This window comes from Opisthocomus hoazin, chromosome 7 (genome assembly GCF_030867145.1).
Source record: "Opisthocomus hoazin isolate bOpiHoa1 chromosome 7, bOpiHoa1.hap1, whole genome shotgun sequence".
Classification (NCBI taxonomy): Eukaryota; Metazoa; Chordata; class Aves; order Opisthocomiformes; family Opisthocomidae; genus Opisthocomus; species Opisthocomus hoazin.
Genome location: NC_134420.1, coordinates 71,694,855 through 71,714,124, shown reverse-complemented (window position 1 = coordinate 71,714,124; position 19,270 = coordinate 71,694,855). Strand labels below are relative to the sequence as shown.

Here is a 19,270-nt window from a genome sequence, read left to right as displayed (position 1 = left end):
GCTCACCAAAGTGCTAATATCAAGGGATTTGTAAGCAGTGGAACAAATGAAGGCTGGTTCCCTGCACGCTCTCCAGGAGCCCAAGACACAGGGCCTGCAGCTCCAGCATGTCCTTATCAGCCTTTCTTTCATCTGCAGGCTGGGCGATGACCAGCACACGCTGCTGCTGGTCCACGGCTAAGCCTGTGCTAACCAGCTGGCAGGTGAACCATCACTGGCTCCACTAGCCACCAGCCCTTGGTCGCCAGCCTCACCTAACCTGCCTCCTACCGACCTGCAGGCTTCACCAAGGACAGCAGGGCTGGGTACAGTCCTCAGGGCACACGTTGTCTGTACCCACTGCGGGAATGCCATATCTCAGAAATCTTCACGCCTTCCCTAAATTTGTTTGAACAGGGTTCAAGATTTACATGGGAAAGATGGGATGAAACCTAGAGACAAGTACACACATGGAGGCAGACGATTGCAAGCGTCCTTCAGAAACCAGCGTCAGGGCAGGGGATGAGGATTTCTCAAGAGTACGGCAGATCAAAGCAGCCAAGTTGTCTTCCCTCTCTGTCCTGGGTTTGATTCTGATCATGATTTGGATTAAAGGCCTGGCTGATGGAATAAAACACACACATCCAATCCGCAAATGATCCCAAGCCCAGAGGGGCAGAAAGCAATTTGAAGGGCAAAGTGTAACAACAGCAGCACTCTGCAGGGAGAAGCAGGAGGCACAGATATCATCAGTGCTGCATGAAAGGGCAAAGCTCATTCGGAGATGAACTCTCAACAGCATCTGCAAGACACAGGAGGAAAACGATGCTCTTCTGTCCTGGTGAGACCTCTGCAGAGCCCCGCAAGTCAGGTTGGGAAACATGTTTTTGGAAAGGTGTAAGCAGATGAGAGAGAATCTAGAGATGGGAGAAGTTTGGAAGACATGTCTCCAGAGGAAAAACCCAAAGAACCATGTTTCTCTTGATCAGAAGCTCTCTGGAAGAAAGAAATAATAAAATCTAACAATATGTAAAGTCTTCTCTGGAGGTGACAGTGAGATCACTCTCCTGCCAGCTGGGCAAGGACAAGCAACAACCCATTCCCAGGTAGGGAGGTTTGACTAACTATCAAAACAAGCCACTGAGAACCAAGCACAGCTGAGTCTTTTTGGCAGAGAAGCTGTGGAAGGGTTTTAACCACAGGTTAGAAACGTGCCTGCCAGGGATGGGTGCAGGCAGAGGTGACCTTAGTATGCATTCCTATCCACTATCCCTGCATCCTTGGCATCCCACTGGACCATTTTCTGCAACCCTCATTTTAGGTTCTGCTTTGCAGCTCTTTCACACGATGAGTTCACTGCTGGTCTGCCTTGTGTTGAACGCATCTACAGAAAGAGCAAGCAGCAAGCACGGAGCTAAGGGTCTGCAATTCTACTCCGACAGTCAGGAGATGTCAAAACACTCTACGAGAGCAGACGTGGTTTGTGTCATTCTCCAGGCTCTGAAATAACAGCTGATATTAAAAGCCTGCCCCTGGATTTATTTCACACCTCTGATCCAGTATAGCTGGTTCTCATCATCTGTTACCACATAATCCTGTGTCTTGCCCAACTCTGAAAAATAATGACACGGAAATAGGGCTTTGATGTCTTGTTAAAACTGAGTTGCAAGCCTGCCCTAAGGTCCCTCAAATAAGAGCTGTAGTATTTGGATACTCCTTGGGGGATTACATACCAAAAGTGACCATGATCTCCAAGGGAGCCCCACTTGGCCTGAGGAACACTCTGTACAGGATGATCACTCTCCCATCCCAATCTTCACCATATTATTAATTACCGAATGAGCAGCAGTTTCAGGAGTTGAGCAACTCGGCAACAGACTGTTCTGCCCTGTGGTCACTGATGAGCTGCTGGATGGGAAGAAAGGTGAAAGAGGAACACAAGATCCTACTGTTCTATGATTTCAGGTGCTACTAAAACCAGCAACAGCGAGAACCTCTGTCCTAGGGGTCTTATAAAACCAAGACAAGACAAACCACCAATGCTATAGGGAACTAGAAAAATAAGAATCCCTTAAACTTCTAATGCCTTAGAGGGCAGGACTGGCATTAGAAACAGCTCACTTGAAGAGTTGGTCCAAAGGCTACAACATGAAAGAGAAGTAAGGTATATATGAAGTTCTGTGCTTCAAGAGGAGGAATCCAATACAGAATGGGAAACAACCACCTGGACAGCATAGAATCACAGAATCCCAGCATGGCAGGGGTTGGCAGGGACCTCTGTGGGTCACCCAGCCCAACCCCCTGCCCAAGCAGGGTCACCCACAGCAGGCTGCACAGCACCGCGTCCAGGCGGGGCTGGAATATCTCCAGAGAAGGAGACTCCACAGCCTCCCTGGGCAGCCTGGGCCAGGGCTCCGTCACCCTCAGAGGGAAGAAGTTCTTCCTCATCTTCAGCTGGAACTTCCTCTGCTTCAGTTTGTGCCCATTGCCCCTTGTCCTGTCGCTGGGCATCATTGAAAAGAGCCTGTCCCCGTCCTCCTGACACCCACCCTTGAGATATTTATAGGCATTTATATGGTCCCCAGCATCACAGAACAGACTCCTCAATCCTTACTTCAGATTTAGGTTCCATGAACAGACATTGCTAAATCCCGCAGGTGACTTTCATCCCTTTGAACTACAACTTCTGACCCCTGTCTTTGGAAGTCTTTGGTCAAGAAGCCTCCATAAGCGCAGAAGAGGGAAGCAGAACTGTTTTTCATCACAGCATATTGCTCTTCATAGATATTGGTTTCCTCTCTTCTTTGCAAACAAAGGCCAATGACACACCCAAGAAATGCTCAGCACTGTCCCACCGTCATCCTCTTCTCCTGTCCCCGGGGGTGCTGCTTCCATAAATTCCCAACTTGTGAAAGAAAACCAGAGCTGCAGCAGTTTGCCCCAGTGGCAGTGAGAATGGCACGCTCTTGCTGCAAGAGCAGAAAATGTGCTCAGTTCAGCAAGACAGACAGATGCTTCTCCTGATCTCTCGCTAGATTAGATCTCCCAACAAAGGGAAAACACTTGAGGGGCTATAAACTTCATTTCATCATGATCTGCTGAACATGTTACCGGATGATTCACGAGGTCATTCCAGTCTCCAGTCTCCTCCATTCCCTTGCGCTTGATCTCATATGGCCTACTCTCAGTGCCATTTTGCACAGAGAATTGGCATCAAAAGTGGGACCTGGTTCTCCATCTCGAAACGTGCCCCTAGAGCGGGTGATTCATGCCTCAGACAGCTGGCCTTGGCTTCTCAGCCCTTAGGAGGAGAGCTCCACCGCTGAGAGCGGACAGGAATACCAGTGCTTCTGGGGGAGCTCAGAGGCTGCCCCAAAGCCATACCCTGTGTTTTATTCTCAACCCTGCATAGCTCAAGCCCTTCTTCCTGATCCAGACTTCTGCCTCCTGTATTGATGTATCTTCCCTCATCCTGGCCATAACCAAGAGTCCTGGGGACCCCCATCCTTCTAGGTCTTCCAGCTCCCCTGGTAGCCCTGCCCGCGACTGAGGCTCCCTCGGCAGCAGAGACAAAGGATCTCCAAATCTCCAGATCCACTAACGCCGCTGTTCTCTGACCTCTCCGAGGCCGCAGCAGGGAAAGCAGACTGGAGTCATTCCACAAGTCACATCTGGCCTGGGAGTCTTTGGTGGGACCTCACTGATCAGAGGAAAGGCCCTGATCCCAATCAGTTCCTAATCTCTGTTGAGAATCTGCCTGTGGCTGCTTCCACGTACCAAGATTGTTATCTAATGATTCAAGAAGCACATGGTGAAGGCTTGGCCGCACACAGTCAGCCAAGGCTTGGCCACTGGCTCAGGAAGCACCAGGGTTTCATCCACTGACTCTCCCAGGTTGCTCCTCTAGCTGGTCTGACTTCTGTGGAGTCTGAAAGCAACCCCAAACCACCAACCCTAACATCTCTAACAACAACAACCCTCCCCGAGCTTTCCTGTTTATTCCCAGGATTTCGGTCCAGATCAAAGCTGCTGATGACTTTCCCTTCATGCAAACTATAAATGCAGAACCGCTTTCATCCAAACCACAGCACTGTCTGCAGCGTTCCCAGGAGGGTTTCTTGCAAGCATCTGCATCTGCTTCCCAGAAAGCTGGCTGGGTCCTCTGTGGACTCTATACATGTCCCCACTGCTGAGAGCTCAGCCTGAATCCTGCTTGCACTCTGCAGGACAGTGCCCAGTGTCAGAGGAGTGCCATCACTTGGAGAAATGAGCCTTGATGAAGAAAAAAAAAACAAGAGAAGGCACTAGCCACGCCCAGGGGTGCCAGAACAGCTCTGGTCCAGATCCATGCAACTTCCCCACTGTGCTGAAATGAGCTGGGGATGAAGCCACCTGACTGTCCCCTGCAGCCAGGGGAAGAAAGAGGCATCTCTGGAAGAGATTCACCTATGTAAGAATGATGGATATACAGAAGAACACACCTCTCTCCAGTGACCATGGAGAAGACCTGAATGAAGCTGAACTGGGGCTTACACTGCTCTGGAGATATTACAGACCTTCTTGAAGGACAAGTCCCTCCTGTCTGTACTACCAGACTACCCGATGTGTGCCGTTTTTAAGTGTTGCTGATTCTTCACCGTCACGTGTTATTTATGGAGTTCTGTGGCTGCCTGTGAGGCTTCTCATGTAATTAAGCCAGTCTCCAGGCCCTGAAGGCACCATCATTGTAAATTCTTCCTCTGACACCGTCCTGCCCTGGTGGATCTGGGCCTGCCCACGCCTGTCTGCTACGCTTTCCACCAATGCCGGGGCCAATTACTGCTCCCTTCCAGAACAAGTACTTCCAAGGACACGAGATCTGATGTGCCACCCAGCGCCTTGATTTGCCGTGCAGCATGTAGCGTGTCTCCTTGGTCTGTGGAGGACCTAGCAGCAAGTGGCACACACAGGACCCCATTTCCATGATGCAGACCACATTGCCTGCTGTTTGCCCCTCCCTGGTCCAAAGCCCACCCGGTGTCACCCATTGCCGCTGCTGCTCTGCCCTGTCCCTCCCATGCTCCTGGGCGTTCATCAAGCAGTCACTGTGCCTGCCAAGGTCACCATCACCATCACCATCATCCATCATGCTGTCACTGTGCCCACCAACATCACCATCACCATTGTCCATCATGCAGTCACTGTGCCCACCAACATCGCCATCATCCCTCACCCATCACACAGTCACTGTGCCCACCAACAAAGCCATCGCCATCGTCCATCACCCAGTCACTGTGCCCACCAACATCGCCATCCCAGCTGCAAGGCAGTTTGGGCAGCTGGTGTGTACCAATTTACACCAACAACATAAGGCGACTGCAGAAGGTTGCATTCCCAGTCCTGTGACGTTACAGAGGCACAAATGGACCGCAAAGCTCCCTAAATAAGAAACAAAGGACTCTTCCTGAGCAACCTGATGTGGGTCTGCCTTCCTTAACAGTTTGGGAATTAAAAATGAGTAAGTTCTAGGTGAGGCAGTGAAGAACCACCCATATCTTCGTAGTCTTCTGGTTCCTACTGCCGGGGCAGATGCATGGCAGCTGTAAAGCACTCAGACCTGCTGTGGCACCTTACCTTTTAGGTGATCGGCCACCTCAGTGTAAGACCGCAGCACTGCCAGGGAAACTGCCTCCCCTGAAACACAGGAGAGACACAGCCCTGAGGGACATACAGGTGGCAGAGCAGCCCCACCTTGCTCTCTGACAATGTTCTGTTATGATTCTCTGCATCCTGTGGTGCTTCAAGCTCTGAAAGACTTGAATAAGGAAAATTGGACTTCACGTTTCTGTGCAGCAGACAGCAACGAAGGTTGTCTAGGCTATCCCACATCCCCACGCTACCACAGTTCCCCCGCTTGTCCTACATACGGTCCTTGTAAAATGAAGGTTAAAAACCTATTAACATCGATATCTTTTATACTGAGAGATACTGTCTTCACACGGTATCAGTCAATGAGAGGAACTAAATTAATCTGATTGCTAATGGTGGGTGGAGGCAGATGGGGCAGGATGCAGCACCTACTTATCGTTACAACTTGTCTACAAGAGCACCGTGGTACGGAAAGCATGGTGAGCAGTGCAAGCTTAGAGAAGGGACTGCCAGGCCATATTTCATACTCACAGCTGGCATAAAACAGCACCACGGTCCGGGCAGCCTCCAGCAGAGCAGAGTGGAAGGTGTCCTCTGTCAGGGCAAGGATCTGCTCCAGGGGCAGCTCTCGCTTCTTGTCCCTGGAAACTGCTTCCACCACCTGATCATCTTGAATGTCTGCAAGGGACCCACAGCCGTGTATGAACACAGGTATGTGCGCAGGGCAGAGGAAACTGCAGCCCCCATCTGCCACGCCATCGGCATGTTTTTGGAAGCCAGCACCTCTCAGCAGAGACATGGTGACTGTCAGCAGGCAGGTAAGCCACTGACTGGTAACAGGGGACTGGAGGCACAGGCACACAAACTCACTCAAATGCACTTATGCCATCTCACACCAGTTGTCCCTTCTGATTTGAACACAACTCTTTAAGCACATTGGCTCTTCTAAGCATCCTGCACCACTTTTTTTGGAAAACAAAACCAATTTTGTATGGAAAACAAATGTGTTTTCAAGGAGTTGTTGCAGGGCCAATGTTTTCTCCATGGGGAGAAAACATCTCAAACCTTTCCAAAGGGGTTGATAAGTCTGAGGCTCTTCATCTAATGCTTGAAGAGCATCAGACAGCGTTGGGTGCGCTTTAAACCCCTCGTGTCCCCGAAGCTGGATGCATTCAAGCAGAAGCACCCCTCTCATGCAGCACCTCTGCAACTGTTCCCCTAATAGCTGCTGATTTTTATCCCTGATGTTTCCCCTAGAAATTATGCCTCTCTGTCACTAAACTCCAGTGACCTGCAGAGGATGAAAAAGCCACTTTGTACAAGTGTGATGTGACTGTGATGCTTTGCCTTGGATTTGCAAAAGTGTTCTCTAATGCTTTAATATACACCTGCACGTCTCTAGCGGATGCTGATCGCATGTCCTATCCGATGCCAATCACTTTCCACTCATTGCACACCTTGATTGCTATTCTCTTTTCCATCCTCATCTTCCTCCTCCTCCTCCTCATCCTCCTGGATTTGTTCAACCTTGCTTTTATCCTCCACCAGGGTTATAACTTCATCAGTGTCTTCCAAGGCCAGGTATTTGATTGGCATTCCCTGAAGAAAACAGAATAAATCAGCTGGAGCAAATCATCACCCTCTGCCTATTCTGTCCGCAAACCAGACTCAAGGCTGATGGGGGCACCATCACCCAGCTCCTTATTTTTGGGGTACACCAACAGATTCCCAAAGCTGCCAAACAGGGGAGCTTCTGGAGTGTGTTTCTTTGGCCCAATTTCACCTGTGCATGCGTTATCTCACTCCAGACTGACCTGTCCTCACCACGAAGCAATCGTGGCTATGTGGGATCCTGTGCCTGGAGTGGTGAAAGCGAACACCCGCTCCACCTCCCAGCATCTTAACATAGATCCACCTGTGCGAGAGACAACCCAGAGGCCAAACAGTGGATGAGAGCGAGGAGGTACAGGTACAGAATCCGGCTGACCCCCTCTAGAGGGGTCAGGCTGGGTCAGAGCAGCCCATCACAGCCTGGGAAACCGGCACAGAAAAGCCTTTATCTCATGGAGCTCAACAAAGGCGAGTGCTCCCAAGCGTGCAAGGGCTGCCAACCCATGGAAAGAAAAAAGCAAAATGTATTTCTCAGAAATGAGACCATGTCGGCTTAAAACCAGTTCTGGCACTGTTTCAGCAAAAGCCACTTCAGAGAAAATGAATTTTCTAGTGAACTGAGAGAAATGACAAACTGCTGGCACCTCCCGTCGGCTCCAAGAGGAGAAACACAACACACACGTCTCTCACCAGGGCATGGGAAGCCCTCAGGGGACGTTCACGTTCAGGTCTGATCCTGTATCTTTGCAATCACAAATGTGACAGTTCAGGCAATCTGGGCCAACGTGTGCTCCCTGGCATCTGTCGGCGCCGAATTCCATCTTGCCTCACAAGCTGTGTCAGGTCCCTCCAGAGTTTAGCTCATCTTGATCAACCTCGTTTAACTTACACCCTGCCCTTTTCCCAGATCACTGCCAGAGGCGTTCGGTTACATCAGTTCAGCACAGAACTTTGGTTGTTTGCTCTTAGTTTCATACTCATTTCCTCTCCCATCTTTTGAACGCCATTCCTAAGGGGCCAAGTGCCTTTAGAAGCCCAAATCTTTGGGGAATTTGCACTTGGACTACTACCTTAGGTAGTTCACAACCTTGTGTTGCCTTAAGCTGTAATGGAGATGTCACCCTACGTTTTGAATCCAAAATAAACACTTTCTTATGTCTCCTATAAGCAGGCACAACGGCTCTGCAGTACGAAACTCGGGCAGTTCCACATATACGCGTGCAGCTACGGAAAGACACTTCCCTCGAGCTTCTGGGAAGGCCATCAAATAACAACAGAGCTGAGCAACACCCCAACACCTCTCCAGAGCACCATGCCCAGATAGGGAAATAAGAGTTGTACAATAAAGAACTCCAGCATCTAACCTCATCTGGTGTCTTGAGAGCGACGTTTGACCGGAGCAGAATGTTCAAATCTACGAGGTCCCTTCCAAAACACAAAGTGAACATTAGACAGTGCAAGATCGTCCCCCCATTCAGCCTGCCTGGCTGGCAAGCCCATATCTCCCAGCAGCACCACGTCCTCACGGAGCTGTGCTTCGGTGCCTCAGAGAACTTGCAGGAATCCAGAATCGGCATCAGTGGTGGAGAAACAGGCTAACAGGCCCCAAGTGACCTTCTGGTGGGACTGCACTGCGTAACATGCCTATTTCGCAAGGGCTTGGATGCCCTTTCCATGATTTGGGTCTTTGCTCACGCACTGGTAGCCACATCCCAGTGCAGCTGCTCTGCTGGTAGACTTCAGCTCATGAGTAAATCCAGCCAAGAAGTTCCTCCATCCAGGGAGGTACCACGGTGGCAGAAAGCTGGAAGAAGAGAGCCCACACCCATCCTTCCTCCATCTCCTCCCATTGGCACGGCTGCCAGCAGACATCCCCAGAGGCCGTGCAACCATGCCTACAGGGGCTGCACATCTCTTGTAGCAAGACACCATGGAAGCATTTGCAAACACAAGCCAGTCTGGTGTACGCGGGCTGCTCCTGAACCCATGGAGCAGAGAGAAGTAATCGGTGGTCAACCGCAGAGGGAGCCTACAGATCTTAGGGGGTTGGACTAGATGACCCACAGAGGTCCCCCCCAACCCCGAACATTGTGTGATTCTGTGATCTCCACAGCACAGCTGCCCCACGGCCAGCCACAAGCCTGTCTCCCGTCCTCCCCGGAAACCAGCGTGGTGGTCTAACTCAGAGAGCCCTCGCTGACTGAGGAGGCACCGCTTACTGAGCAGAGACCCCTGCCACGTCCCAGCACCCAGCACCAGTCCACCTCCTTTACTGGATCTCCTTCTGCCCTTAATTTGAGGGAAAAATACAAGCCTTTCATCTGTGCTAAGTTACTCTTTCCAAATCCTCTCTTAGTCTGACTGTTTTTCCACTTCTAAGTCAGCAAAAGACTCAAATATTTCTCTACTTTCAGCCACACTGAAACCAACCTAATCTGATTCTGGACAAGTCCTTAAATGTGATATCTTCTTGCAGGATATAACCTAGTATTATTGTCCCTTGTACAAATCTGAATAAGCCCACTGACTATCACCCTGGAGGTGGGGTTACCGAGCTCAGAAACACCACAAAAAACAAGGAGAATCTCAAAACACCTGAGAGAAAATACCTGGATAAAAGGGCAACTCCAGCCTTCCCCAAGAGCTGCCAGGCCACAAACTCTGCTGTCCTCCTGTCAGCCTCGTACGTCTCTTTCTGGCTGAGGATGAACACAAGCGGTAGCCCAAGCTGTAGGTGAACGGTGGAAACCTTCTCTGGGTCCTCAGCAACCTCTGTCTGCAGAAGAGACGTGGTTATGCTGCAGCGCATCTCCACACTGCTGAAGGTACCTCAGCTCTTCTCCTGCACAGCCCAAGCCACTACGTGTTCCACAGCCACAGAAATAAGGATACCCTCGAGAAAAAGCCTCCAACCCCAATTCTCAAGCATCCATCGAAGCAGAACCCACACAACTCCAATTAAACTGTTCCAACCTGTCATGACCATCCCTGTTACAAACCTGAGCTTTATTATGCTTGTTCTCCACGACTTAGCAACTCCAGATGTTGAATCTTCATTAATTCTTATTTACTTGGCACCCATTCGCCAGAGTAGCTTGAAAACCCCGGCCACAACATGCAAGAGCTGGCATCCTCTCCCCTCCTGCCTGGGACGTGCTGCTTCATGACAGCACGGAGCTGCTTAACGAAGTGCCTTCCCTAACCCGGGAGGCTGGCTGGAGGAGGCACTTCCCAGCTCATCCACCCGTCCTTTCGGCTGGCCAGAGATGTCACCAGTGGGAAGTGGAGGCCTGCTGAAGTTCAGTGCCCCGTGGGAAGAGGGGATAGGAGGGAGCCTCCTTGTGCTCACCAAGGCATGAATCACCGATATCCATCTCCCCAGGGTGCAGAGCTCCTGTGTGGAGCCTGGAGAAGCTGTTAAGGACCCTGGGTTTGTCTCGTTTGGAGAAGAGCAGGCTGAGGTGACCTCATTGCTCTCCACAGCTTCCTGATGAGGGGATGTGGAGAGGGAGGTGCTGAGCTCTTCTCCTTGGGATCCAGGGATAGGACTTGTGGGAATGGTTCAAAGCTGCACCAGGGGAGGTTTAGACTGGACATTAGGAAACATTTCTTTACCCAGAGGACGGTGAAACACTGGAACAGGCTTACTAGAGAGGTGGTCAGTGTCCCAAGCCTGTCAATGTTTAAGAGGCATTTGGACAATGCCCTTAATAATTTGCTCTAATTTTTGGTCAGCCCTGAGGTGGTCAGACAGTTGGACTAGATGATCATGGTAGGTCCCTTCCAACTGAAATTTCTATTCTATTCTATTCTATTCTATTCTATTCTATTCTATTCTATTCTATTCTATTCTATTCTATTCTATTCTACTCTATTCTACTCTATTCTGTTTGTCTCAGTGAAGTCCAAGGGTCACCTCCACCCATTCCTACTCACGGTGCTTACAGACAATTAGAGGAGCACAAGCTGGTGCCAGGGCTCCCTGGAAAGGTCTAAGCAAGCTGAGCAGTGCAATGCAGTGTCACTCCCACCCAGGCCCATGCCTGTTCCTTGCTTGGACCCATCCTGGGAGCTTTGCCATTAACTTCCTGGGGAAGGGACAGACGCTTATGCTCACACCTCCCTCATCCTCACCCCCACCCCAGCTGCCCTCACGCCCACAGCCCACGCGGCTCCTCTCGCCCAGCCATACCACCAGCGGAGCACCCATGAGCTTGAGGTGCCTGTGAATGTTGAGCACCGTCAGAGCCTGCCCCATGGCCGTCCTCCGGCAGGGCTGCTCCGGCCCCGTGGCCCGCTGGCAGTGGCAGAACAACAGCCGGGCAGACGACACATCAGGCTCGTCATTGCTGCGAGAGAGAAAACAAAAACCATGGTGAGCAACGGATCCACCGCTGGGTTTTAAAATGCCTTGACAGAACGACCATGTTTGCTGACGTGTTTTACAGGGCGGATCATCCTCAAGTTCAGGGTTTGGCAGGCTTATGCCACCTTTTCAAGACTACTGACAGGTACAATTGTGTCCAGGTGCCTTTCAGTATTGTGCTGAACATCTAATGAAGACCCTGGCTCACCATGTGTAAATGACCCCAATCCCCGAACAGTTGGTCCAGCTTCAGAAGGACACAAATTAAACTTTGCTCCATGGGACCTGCCATGCCACTGCAGTGGAGACCCTGGCCGGAGGAGGACAGCTGAAGTCTACAGCTTTGCTCATGTTTTTTACCTCACTGATGATACCTTACAGACTGTATAAGGCATAGTCCCCCTTTTGAACAGCATTGGTTTTGGCTGCACCAGAAGAAGCAGTGAGATCGAGTTCCCTGGATGGTTCCCTGGTTAGAGGTTCCTGCTCTGGCACCATTGTCGGTACCATCCCAGCTTTGGAAGGTCACGTCTTCTCTTATGCACTCATTCATAAGGAAGAACTTCTTCCCTCTGAGGGTGATGGAGCCCTGGCCCAGGCTGCCCAGGGAGGTTGTGGAGTCTCCTTCTCTGGAGATATTCAAGACCCACCTTGATGTGGTGCTGTGCAGCCTGCTCTGGGTGGGCAGGGGGTTGGACTGGATGACCCACAGAGGTCCCTGCCAACCCCTAACATTCTGTGATTCTGTGATTCCCCACCTCTAAAACGGGGATCACCTTCTTTGTAAGGGCTTTAAGACCTCTCTATGGAAGACCAGGGTGTAGTGTTAAGACCCCAAAGCCTGCGCCCCAGTTGGCTGAAAGCTATTCATGCTGCTGAAGCTACCACCATTTCATCAGCGAAGGAGATGGTGGGCTGCCATCCTCTCTGCTTCAAGCAGAATGAAGCCAATTCCTGTCCAAATGACAACCGTGCCATCTAGTGGCAGCGACAAAATGCTGTCCCTGATCACGATCCTGCCAGGATGGGATGGCATCTCGGGGAAGGATGGCTGCCCTGGTGTCACCTGTGAAAGCAGGCAGATCGTTGTAGAAATGCTTTGCTGAAGACGCAAATGCTATGTGGTATTCCCACCCCCCTCCCCCTGAGTTTCCTGACTGCAGCGGGTCACGGCAGCAGCAAGGCGTGCTGAAGGATCTGCTCTCCTCATCATCAGCTCCTCCTGCGTGGGAAGGGCACGGCCCGAGCGGGCCAGCTCCAGCGAAGCCATCGGGTGGGAAGTCCCAAACGCAACACTCCAGGGAGCAGTGTCTCATGCAGCTGAAATGCAGAACTCACTGCTGCCAGAAGTTGCCGAGATGAAAAGCAAAAACACGTTGAAAAAAATTCTGGTTGCTGTTAACATCACGATACAGGTTCAGCTCCCATCTCTGAGGGTCCTGAAACCTCTGACTGCCAGAAGACGGGAGGCTGCAGGCAACACACGTCCATTTCCCCATGCCCCTTGGTAAGCACCTATGGCCACCACAGAGGTAAGAGATGGCGCTGGGTGGGCTGTGGGCTGTGCTCCAACCTACTACAGCAGTTTTTGCCCTTCTCAGCTGGCCAGACTCATCCTTCAATGCATGAGGCTGAGTGTTTTAAGACTGTAACACCGGCCACATCAGCCCCCATGAATACCCATGGCTGAGGTTTGATCAGTCAGCTACAGCAAGGAGATAAAATCCCACTCAGTGAACAGTCACAAATGGCATGGCTAGTCCAAGTCCAAGAACACAAGCAGCAGCTGGTTTGGGAAAAGCAAAGCAGATCTTGCCCTTGGCATAACACCCTAATATATCCCAGATTTGATCTGGGAAGCTGAGAAACCAAGAATAGAGCCAACAGTGCAGGGGAGCAGCTCTACCGGGTGGGTGTGTGTTTGGACATACCCAGTGTCTTTCAACAGCGTTGCTTCAGTTGTCAGAACAAACTGGTGGACAGTCCCATAGACAAAAGCCGCCTCCATCACGGCTCTGTGCTCTGCAAAGAGAAAGGCAAGACAAACTCATCTCAGATCCCTCCACATCTCCCTCTTCGTCCCCCCCAGTTGGAAATACCAGCGCCCAGGCTTTCAGAAACCCTCGGTAAAAAGTCACAGCTGTCTGAAGACACACTATGAAGGTGACTGAGTAACTGGAGCTGGACCCAGTTGCTGCTCCCTGGTAAACACACAGGTGGTGGAGTGAACCCATTCTGCATAACCAGAGATCTGCCTATGAGTCTATTTATTTATTAAGACAGTAACTGCTGGCTTTCTTTCCCTCTCAAGCCCACTTCTGAAAGTTTATGCTCCCATCAAGACTGTTCTGGTGCAACTGATCCCTTTGGAAACACAGCAAGACAGACAGAGGTGGAGAACTTGTGTCTGGGTTGCCCTTTCAGGTTTCCCTGATCCTTCGTTTACAGGATTTTGGGTCAGAAACCCAGCTCCCTTCCACCCTGGTAAAAAAGGCTCTGGGAGGAGAGCAAAGCTGAAAAGCTGAGTGTTGATACCTGCTGTCCCAGTAGCTGGTACATAGGCAAAGACCATGTTGGACCTCCCTTTCAGAGCATTTTCAATGTTCTGAAGATCTGCCAATGTTTCTACGTATTTAACTTCATTAAAGAGCAGGGCACTGAGGAGTCAGAAAAAAAACTGATTAGCAACTGTTTTCTTTTAAAAGCGAATCGCAGCCACATAACCATGATGGGAAAAACAAGGTAAAATTCCAGCTTCTTGCTGGCAGATTGAAGATCCACAGCCAAACACAACTGCCCAGCTGTGTGCTGGTGAGTCATCTCAAGGGCGTGGATTTAACAGGGTCAAACCATACCAAAGAGAGAAGCAGCCTTCTGCTTGGCTGAGAGCAGCCTCTGGAATACGTGCGGTTTGTATTTAGGCAAAACTTTACATCAACAAGTGAAGATGGAAAGTAAAGGATTTCACAGAGATGCATCTGGTTTGTACTCACAACAAAACGTTAGCAACAATGGAGTTCACGTCAAACAAGGCATCGGTGGGGAACTCTCTGATCAGCGTGTTACCTCTGGGGAGGGAAGAAAGAGTATCAGCACAGAAACTAGGGAAGATCAGCTCCACGTACTCATTTAATTTTCACTCTGCTGAATACTTTCAGATATGTGCTGGCAGGTATGGCTGGAAAGAAAACGTCAGGATTGACTTTGGGCATTTCGTAGGACTAGGTGTCCAGACAATGCTGTTTCAGTGAAGTCACCTCTGCCACTGCCGTTTCGCTCAGCTTCTGGGGACTGTCAATGAGAAGACTTGCACAGACTGACAGAAGGTCTCAACATACCAAGCATCACCCTGCAGATCCTCCCCACCAGAGGAAATGTTTCTGTGGGTCATGGACAGCAGCCAGTAAGAACCGTGCTGCTACATGAAGAAGCTTCCAGCTGACAACCCATGGAGAGACCAAGAGCTCAACCTTCCCGTCCAGGGCAGACAAGCTAACCACACCGACACGAAGGGCACCGAAGAGGGCTTCTCTGTAGGACTAGACCCAAAACCCGGTGGTCTGAGTGTAACTCTGGGGGACCTGGCGGTGGGAGGCCACAAGGACAGGAGAACGCTGATGGAGGATCTCTCGTGGTTTCACGTAGCCGCACAGCCCTCCGCTGCTCAAAGGAACACAGGGCAGGGTGGGAGGTTTCAAGCTGAGGATGAAGCATCTACTTTGCCTGTGCTGGACCTTTCAGGGGCACTTGTCACTAAAGTCTGTATGTCACTGCTGTCCTCAGGGCTCCTCTCTTCCTACATAGACATGTCTGATCCCTAACAGCGTTTCCTTCAAACATTTGCACTGGAAAGCAATCGCAGTGTGGTGCCCAGAAAGCCCCCCTCACCTGAACAGGTAGGCTTTCCTTAACGCACGTTCTTTTCCACAGTATTTTGAGACATCCTCTTTGGGACAATTAACCTAGGCATCGAAAGCATGTAATTAGACATTCAGTTCCACAACTGACTACAAACATATAGCACTACAGCTTTCTTCCATTCAAGGGTGTAAATACAGCCTTTCCAAACCTGCTGGGAGAGAAAACACAATAAAATGGAGTCCAGAGCTGGGGACTGGAGTTTGTACTTCAGTTCCCCAGCTCAGCCTGCCTTGAATTGGGTCAGACAGGATCAAGAGATCTTACGATCTGCCCAGGGTATTCAAAGTGACAGATCAACGCTTGCTTATTAAACTCAGCCTGTATCTGGAGGAAATTAAATACATACACACGTATGCACTTCTTATAATCTAATTACACTTGCATGAATTTGTAATTGCCTCATCTAAATCTGCATACAGTTTCAGCCAAAAACTCTTTTATATGAAGTATTTATTGCACTGACTTGAGAAGAAATGAACCGACCCATCCATCATTCTTCGTGGTTTGAGCTGGCAGGAGGGAGCTGTGGAGGGACTCGGGCAAGTCCCACTTTCTGGGTGTGACGAGAGGGCTGATGCCCTTCTGTGCACCATGTTGGGAATTGTATTCTTCCTTGTGAAAGGCTGAGAGAGCTGGGGCTGTTCAGCCTGGAGAAGGCTCCAGGGAGACCTTAGAGCAGCTGCCAGTGCCTGAAGGGGCTTGCAAGCAAGCTGGAGATGGCCTTTTGACAAGGGCATGGGGTGACAGGACAAGGGAGGATGGCTTCAAACTGAAAGAGGGGAGATTTAGATTAGATATAAGAAAGGAATTCTTCACTGTGATGGTGGTGAGGCCCTGGCCCAGGTTGCCCAGAGAAGCTGTGGCTGCCCCCTCCCTGGCAGGGTTCAAGGCCAGGTTGGACAGGACTTTGAGCACCCTGGGCTGGTGGAAGGGGTCCCTGCCCTTGGCAGGGGGGTGGAACTGTACGGTCCCTTCCAACTCAAACCATTCTGTGATTCTGTGATTGTGCCATGCCCATGGGTCCACAGCAACGACCAGGCAACTGCATGCACCCCATGCAGCTGCTGGGAGACCAGACTAGATCAGCCAGGTAAGCCTGGTATCTGGGGTTGCCCATCAAAAAGACCAACCTACGGAAAAAACCCATGAACACAAACCAAAGAGCACAGGTTCACCTACTGAGACTGAACTGGGAGGCCAAGAGCAGCTCAGGGCTGTCCCTGCCTGACCCACAGCACTGCCAGTCCCCTGCTTCACCATGTTTGGATGCACGAGCACAACACTGAGCCTTCCCAGGAGACAGGAGCCTGCCCGTGTCCCGCAGGCTGAAGGTGCGATGCAACCTACAGGCAGCAGATGTAAGGACAGGGGAAGGGAAAAGGCTGGAAAGCTGGGCAGAGAGGAACTTCATGAGGTTCAACAAGGGCAAATGCAGGGTCCTGCACATTGTGAGGAACAACCCCATGCATCAGTACAGGCTTGGGGCTGAGCTGCTGGAGAGCAGCTCTGTGGAGAGGGACCTGGGTGTCCTGGTGGACGACAGGGTGACCATGAGCCAGCAGCGTGCCCTGGCTGCCAAGAAGGCCAATGGCATCCTGGGGTGCATTAGGAGGAGTGTGGCCAGCAGGTTGAAGGAGGTTCTCCTTCCCCTCTACTCTGCCCTGGTGAGGCCTCATCTGGGGTACTCTGTCCAGTTCTGGGCTCCCCAGTTCAAGAAAGATGAGGAGCTACTGGAGAGAGTCCAGTGGAGGGCTACGAGGATGAGGAGGTGACTGGAGCATCTCTCCTACGAGGAGAGGCTGAGGGAGCTGGGCTTGTTCAGCCTGGAGAAGAGAAGGCTGAGAGGGGACCTTAGAAATGCCTACAAATATCTGCAGGGTGGGTGTCAGGAGGACGGGGCCAGACTCTTTTCAGTGGTGCCCAGTGACAGGACAAGGGGCAACGGGCACAAACTGAAGCAGAGAAAGCTCCAGCTGAACACAAGGGAGAACTTCTTCCCTCTGAGGGTGACGGAGCCCTGGCCCAGGCTGCCCAGGGAGGCTGTGGAGTCTCCTTCTCTGGAGATGAATATTCAAGACCCGCCTGGACAAGGTGCTCTACAACCTACTGTAGGTGACCCTGCTTTGACAGGAAGGTTGGACTAGATGACCCACAGAGGTCCCTTCCAACCTCCACCATTCTGTGATTCTGTGATTCTGTGATAAAATGGGATGCCCTGGTCTGCCAACACCTGCTTTCTTGTGAGGTCCCACTGCTGTCAGTGCCCAAAGTGGATCGACACAAGCTCTGTCCACCCCACAGGAAGCCCTGCAGAAATATCCTGTCCTGCTCCTCGTCCCCATTTACCTTTGCCACTGAAATGCCGTAGTCCTGGAGGGCCTCAGCCGAGTTCTCAATCTGCTCCAAGAAAGGCTGGGCACCAGGGGAAACTGAAACAAGAAGAAAAAGCTCGTTTCCATCCCTTCCCCTGACAGGTGAGGCAGGTGACAGTACCTTCAGGGCAAGCGCTGTCTGCGCTCCGGCATGGTAACAGCGTGCTAAGGTCCCCATGCAAACACCCCGGGGCATCTGAGCTGACCTGAGCAGGGCAAACGGGGAGCTGAGGCGTGCTGCCGATGGAGGAGCCTGCGGGGATGTGGCCGGGGGAGACAGAGGGACTGGGACTGGTTTTGTCAGATGGGTGCTGCTGGGCTGGGCTGTAGGTCCTCAGAGTCAAGAGCATCCTCCTGCCACGCACTGAGACAGTGCTTGACACAATACAGTCTTGCTCTTACTCAAAAAGTAAGGTATTTATTGAAAGAAAACTTATGATGGGCACCAACAGGACTCCCCATCTTCCTTTCTAACACACACAGTGCCGACGTGGGAGCTGTGCTGGTGTCTCAACCCACGCTGATGTCTCTGGGAAACCATACCTGGGGGTCACGAAGGTGCAGAACAAGCGGGGCAAGGCCAAGGATCTCTTTCGAATTCTTGACAGCCTTTGGTTCCCCTGCGAGCAAGGGATTCCCCATTTCCCTGGGAGATACCATGGAAGAGAAACCCAGCCTGTCTGAGGGGACAACTCTTTTGGCAGCCGGGTTTCTCTTCCACGGTACCTCCAGAATACAATCCAGAAAATTCATTCAGAGGTTTGAAGGAGCGTTCCTGGGGACGCAGCCAGGAAAGATCCCACCCCAAGAGGTCTCTGCCTGTCAGGAGCGCTCGGGGCAGCGCAAACTCACATTTACCAGCTGAGCTCGACCGGCTCTTCAAAATCACTTTGTGTTTGAAAATCTCAGGAACTGCCTCTTCATTGCTCCCCTTTCACACACACCCTCCCACGAGCCTTCGCTGCAAACCCAGGCTGATGGCAATGCAGACCACCAAGTACACACCATTATGGCTGAAATAAGCCAGGGATGCTCTGCCAGCTTGCAAGCTGCTGAAATACTCCTGGGGGCTCAGCTCCTGCACCAGAGTCGCACTTCCCTGCGTTGGGATGGACGAAGCACAGAGGAGCAGGAAAGAGAAGGAAGAAACCCATCTGTCCTTCTGGGCTGACATGGCTGTTATCAGCTACAGGCACAGGAGAGAAACGGCTGGGAAAAGAAATCAAAAACATATACATACATACACAAACATACATGTGAGGTAGGTGCAGCGTGACTGCAATTTCCAGATGTGACACAGACATCTCGAGGATGTCATGAATTAGTCACTAGAACAGCAGGTGATTCAGACAACTGTAAAGATGACAGCAAAGCCCATTCTCTTTCCTCTGAG

At 51.2% G+C, this 19,270-nt stretch overlaps 1 protein-coding gene across 2 annotated transcripts in view; it reads right to left on the bottom strand.

Annotated features, from left to right (window-relative positions):
- TXNDC16 (thioredoxin domain containing 16) overlaps positions 1–19,270 on the bottom strand; it is a 47,436-nt gene that overhangs the window by 21,308 nt on the left and 6,858 nt on the right. The window contains exons 2-13 of one of the 2 annotated variants that reach the window (XM_075427209.1): positions 18,883–19,086; positions 17,852–17,934; positions 15,473–15,546; positions 14,578–14,652; positions 14,120–14,241; positions 13,516–13,606; positions 11,411–11,567; positions 9,828–9,994; positions 8,583–8,643; positions 7,065–7,206; positions 6,139–6,285; positions 5,593–5,652 (exon numbers count right to left, since the gene is read on the bottom strand). In XM_075427209.1, coding sequence (XP_075283324.1) covers positions 5,593–5,652; positions 6,139–6,285; positions 7,065–7,206; positions 8,583–8,643; positions 9,828–9,994; positions 11,411–11,567; positions 13,516–13,606; positions 14,120–14,241; positions 14,578–14,652; positions 15,473–15,546; positions 17,852–17,934; positions 18,883–19,051 — 1,348 coding nt within the window. In that variant the 5' untranslated portion in view covers positions 19,052–19,086. The remainder of the gene's footprint in view (positions 1–5,592; positions 5,653–6,138; positions 6,286–7,064; positions 7,207–8,582; positions 8,644–9,827; positions 9,995–11,410; positions 11,568–13,515; positions 13,607–14,119; positions 14,242–14,577; positions 14,653–15,472; positions 15,547–17,851; positions 17,935–18,882; positions 19,087–19,270) is intronic. The other variant, XM_075427210.1, reaches the window with a different exon arrangement.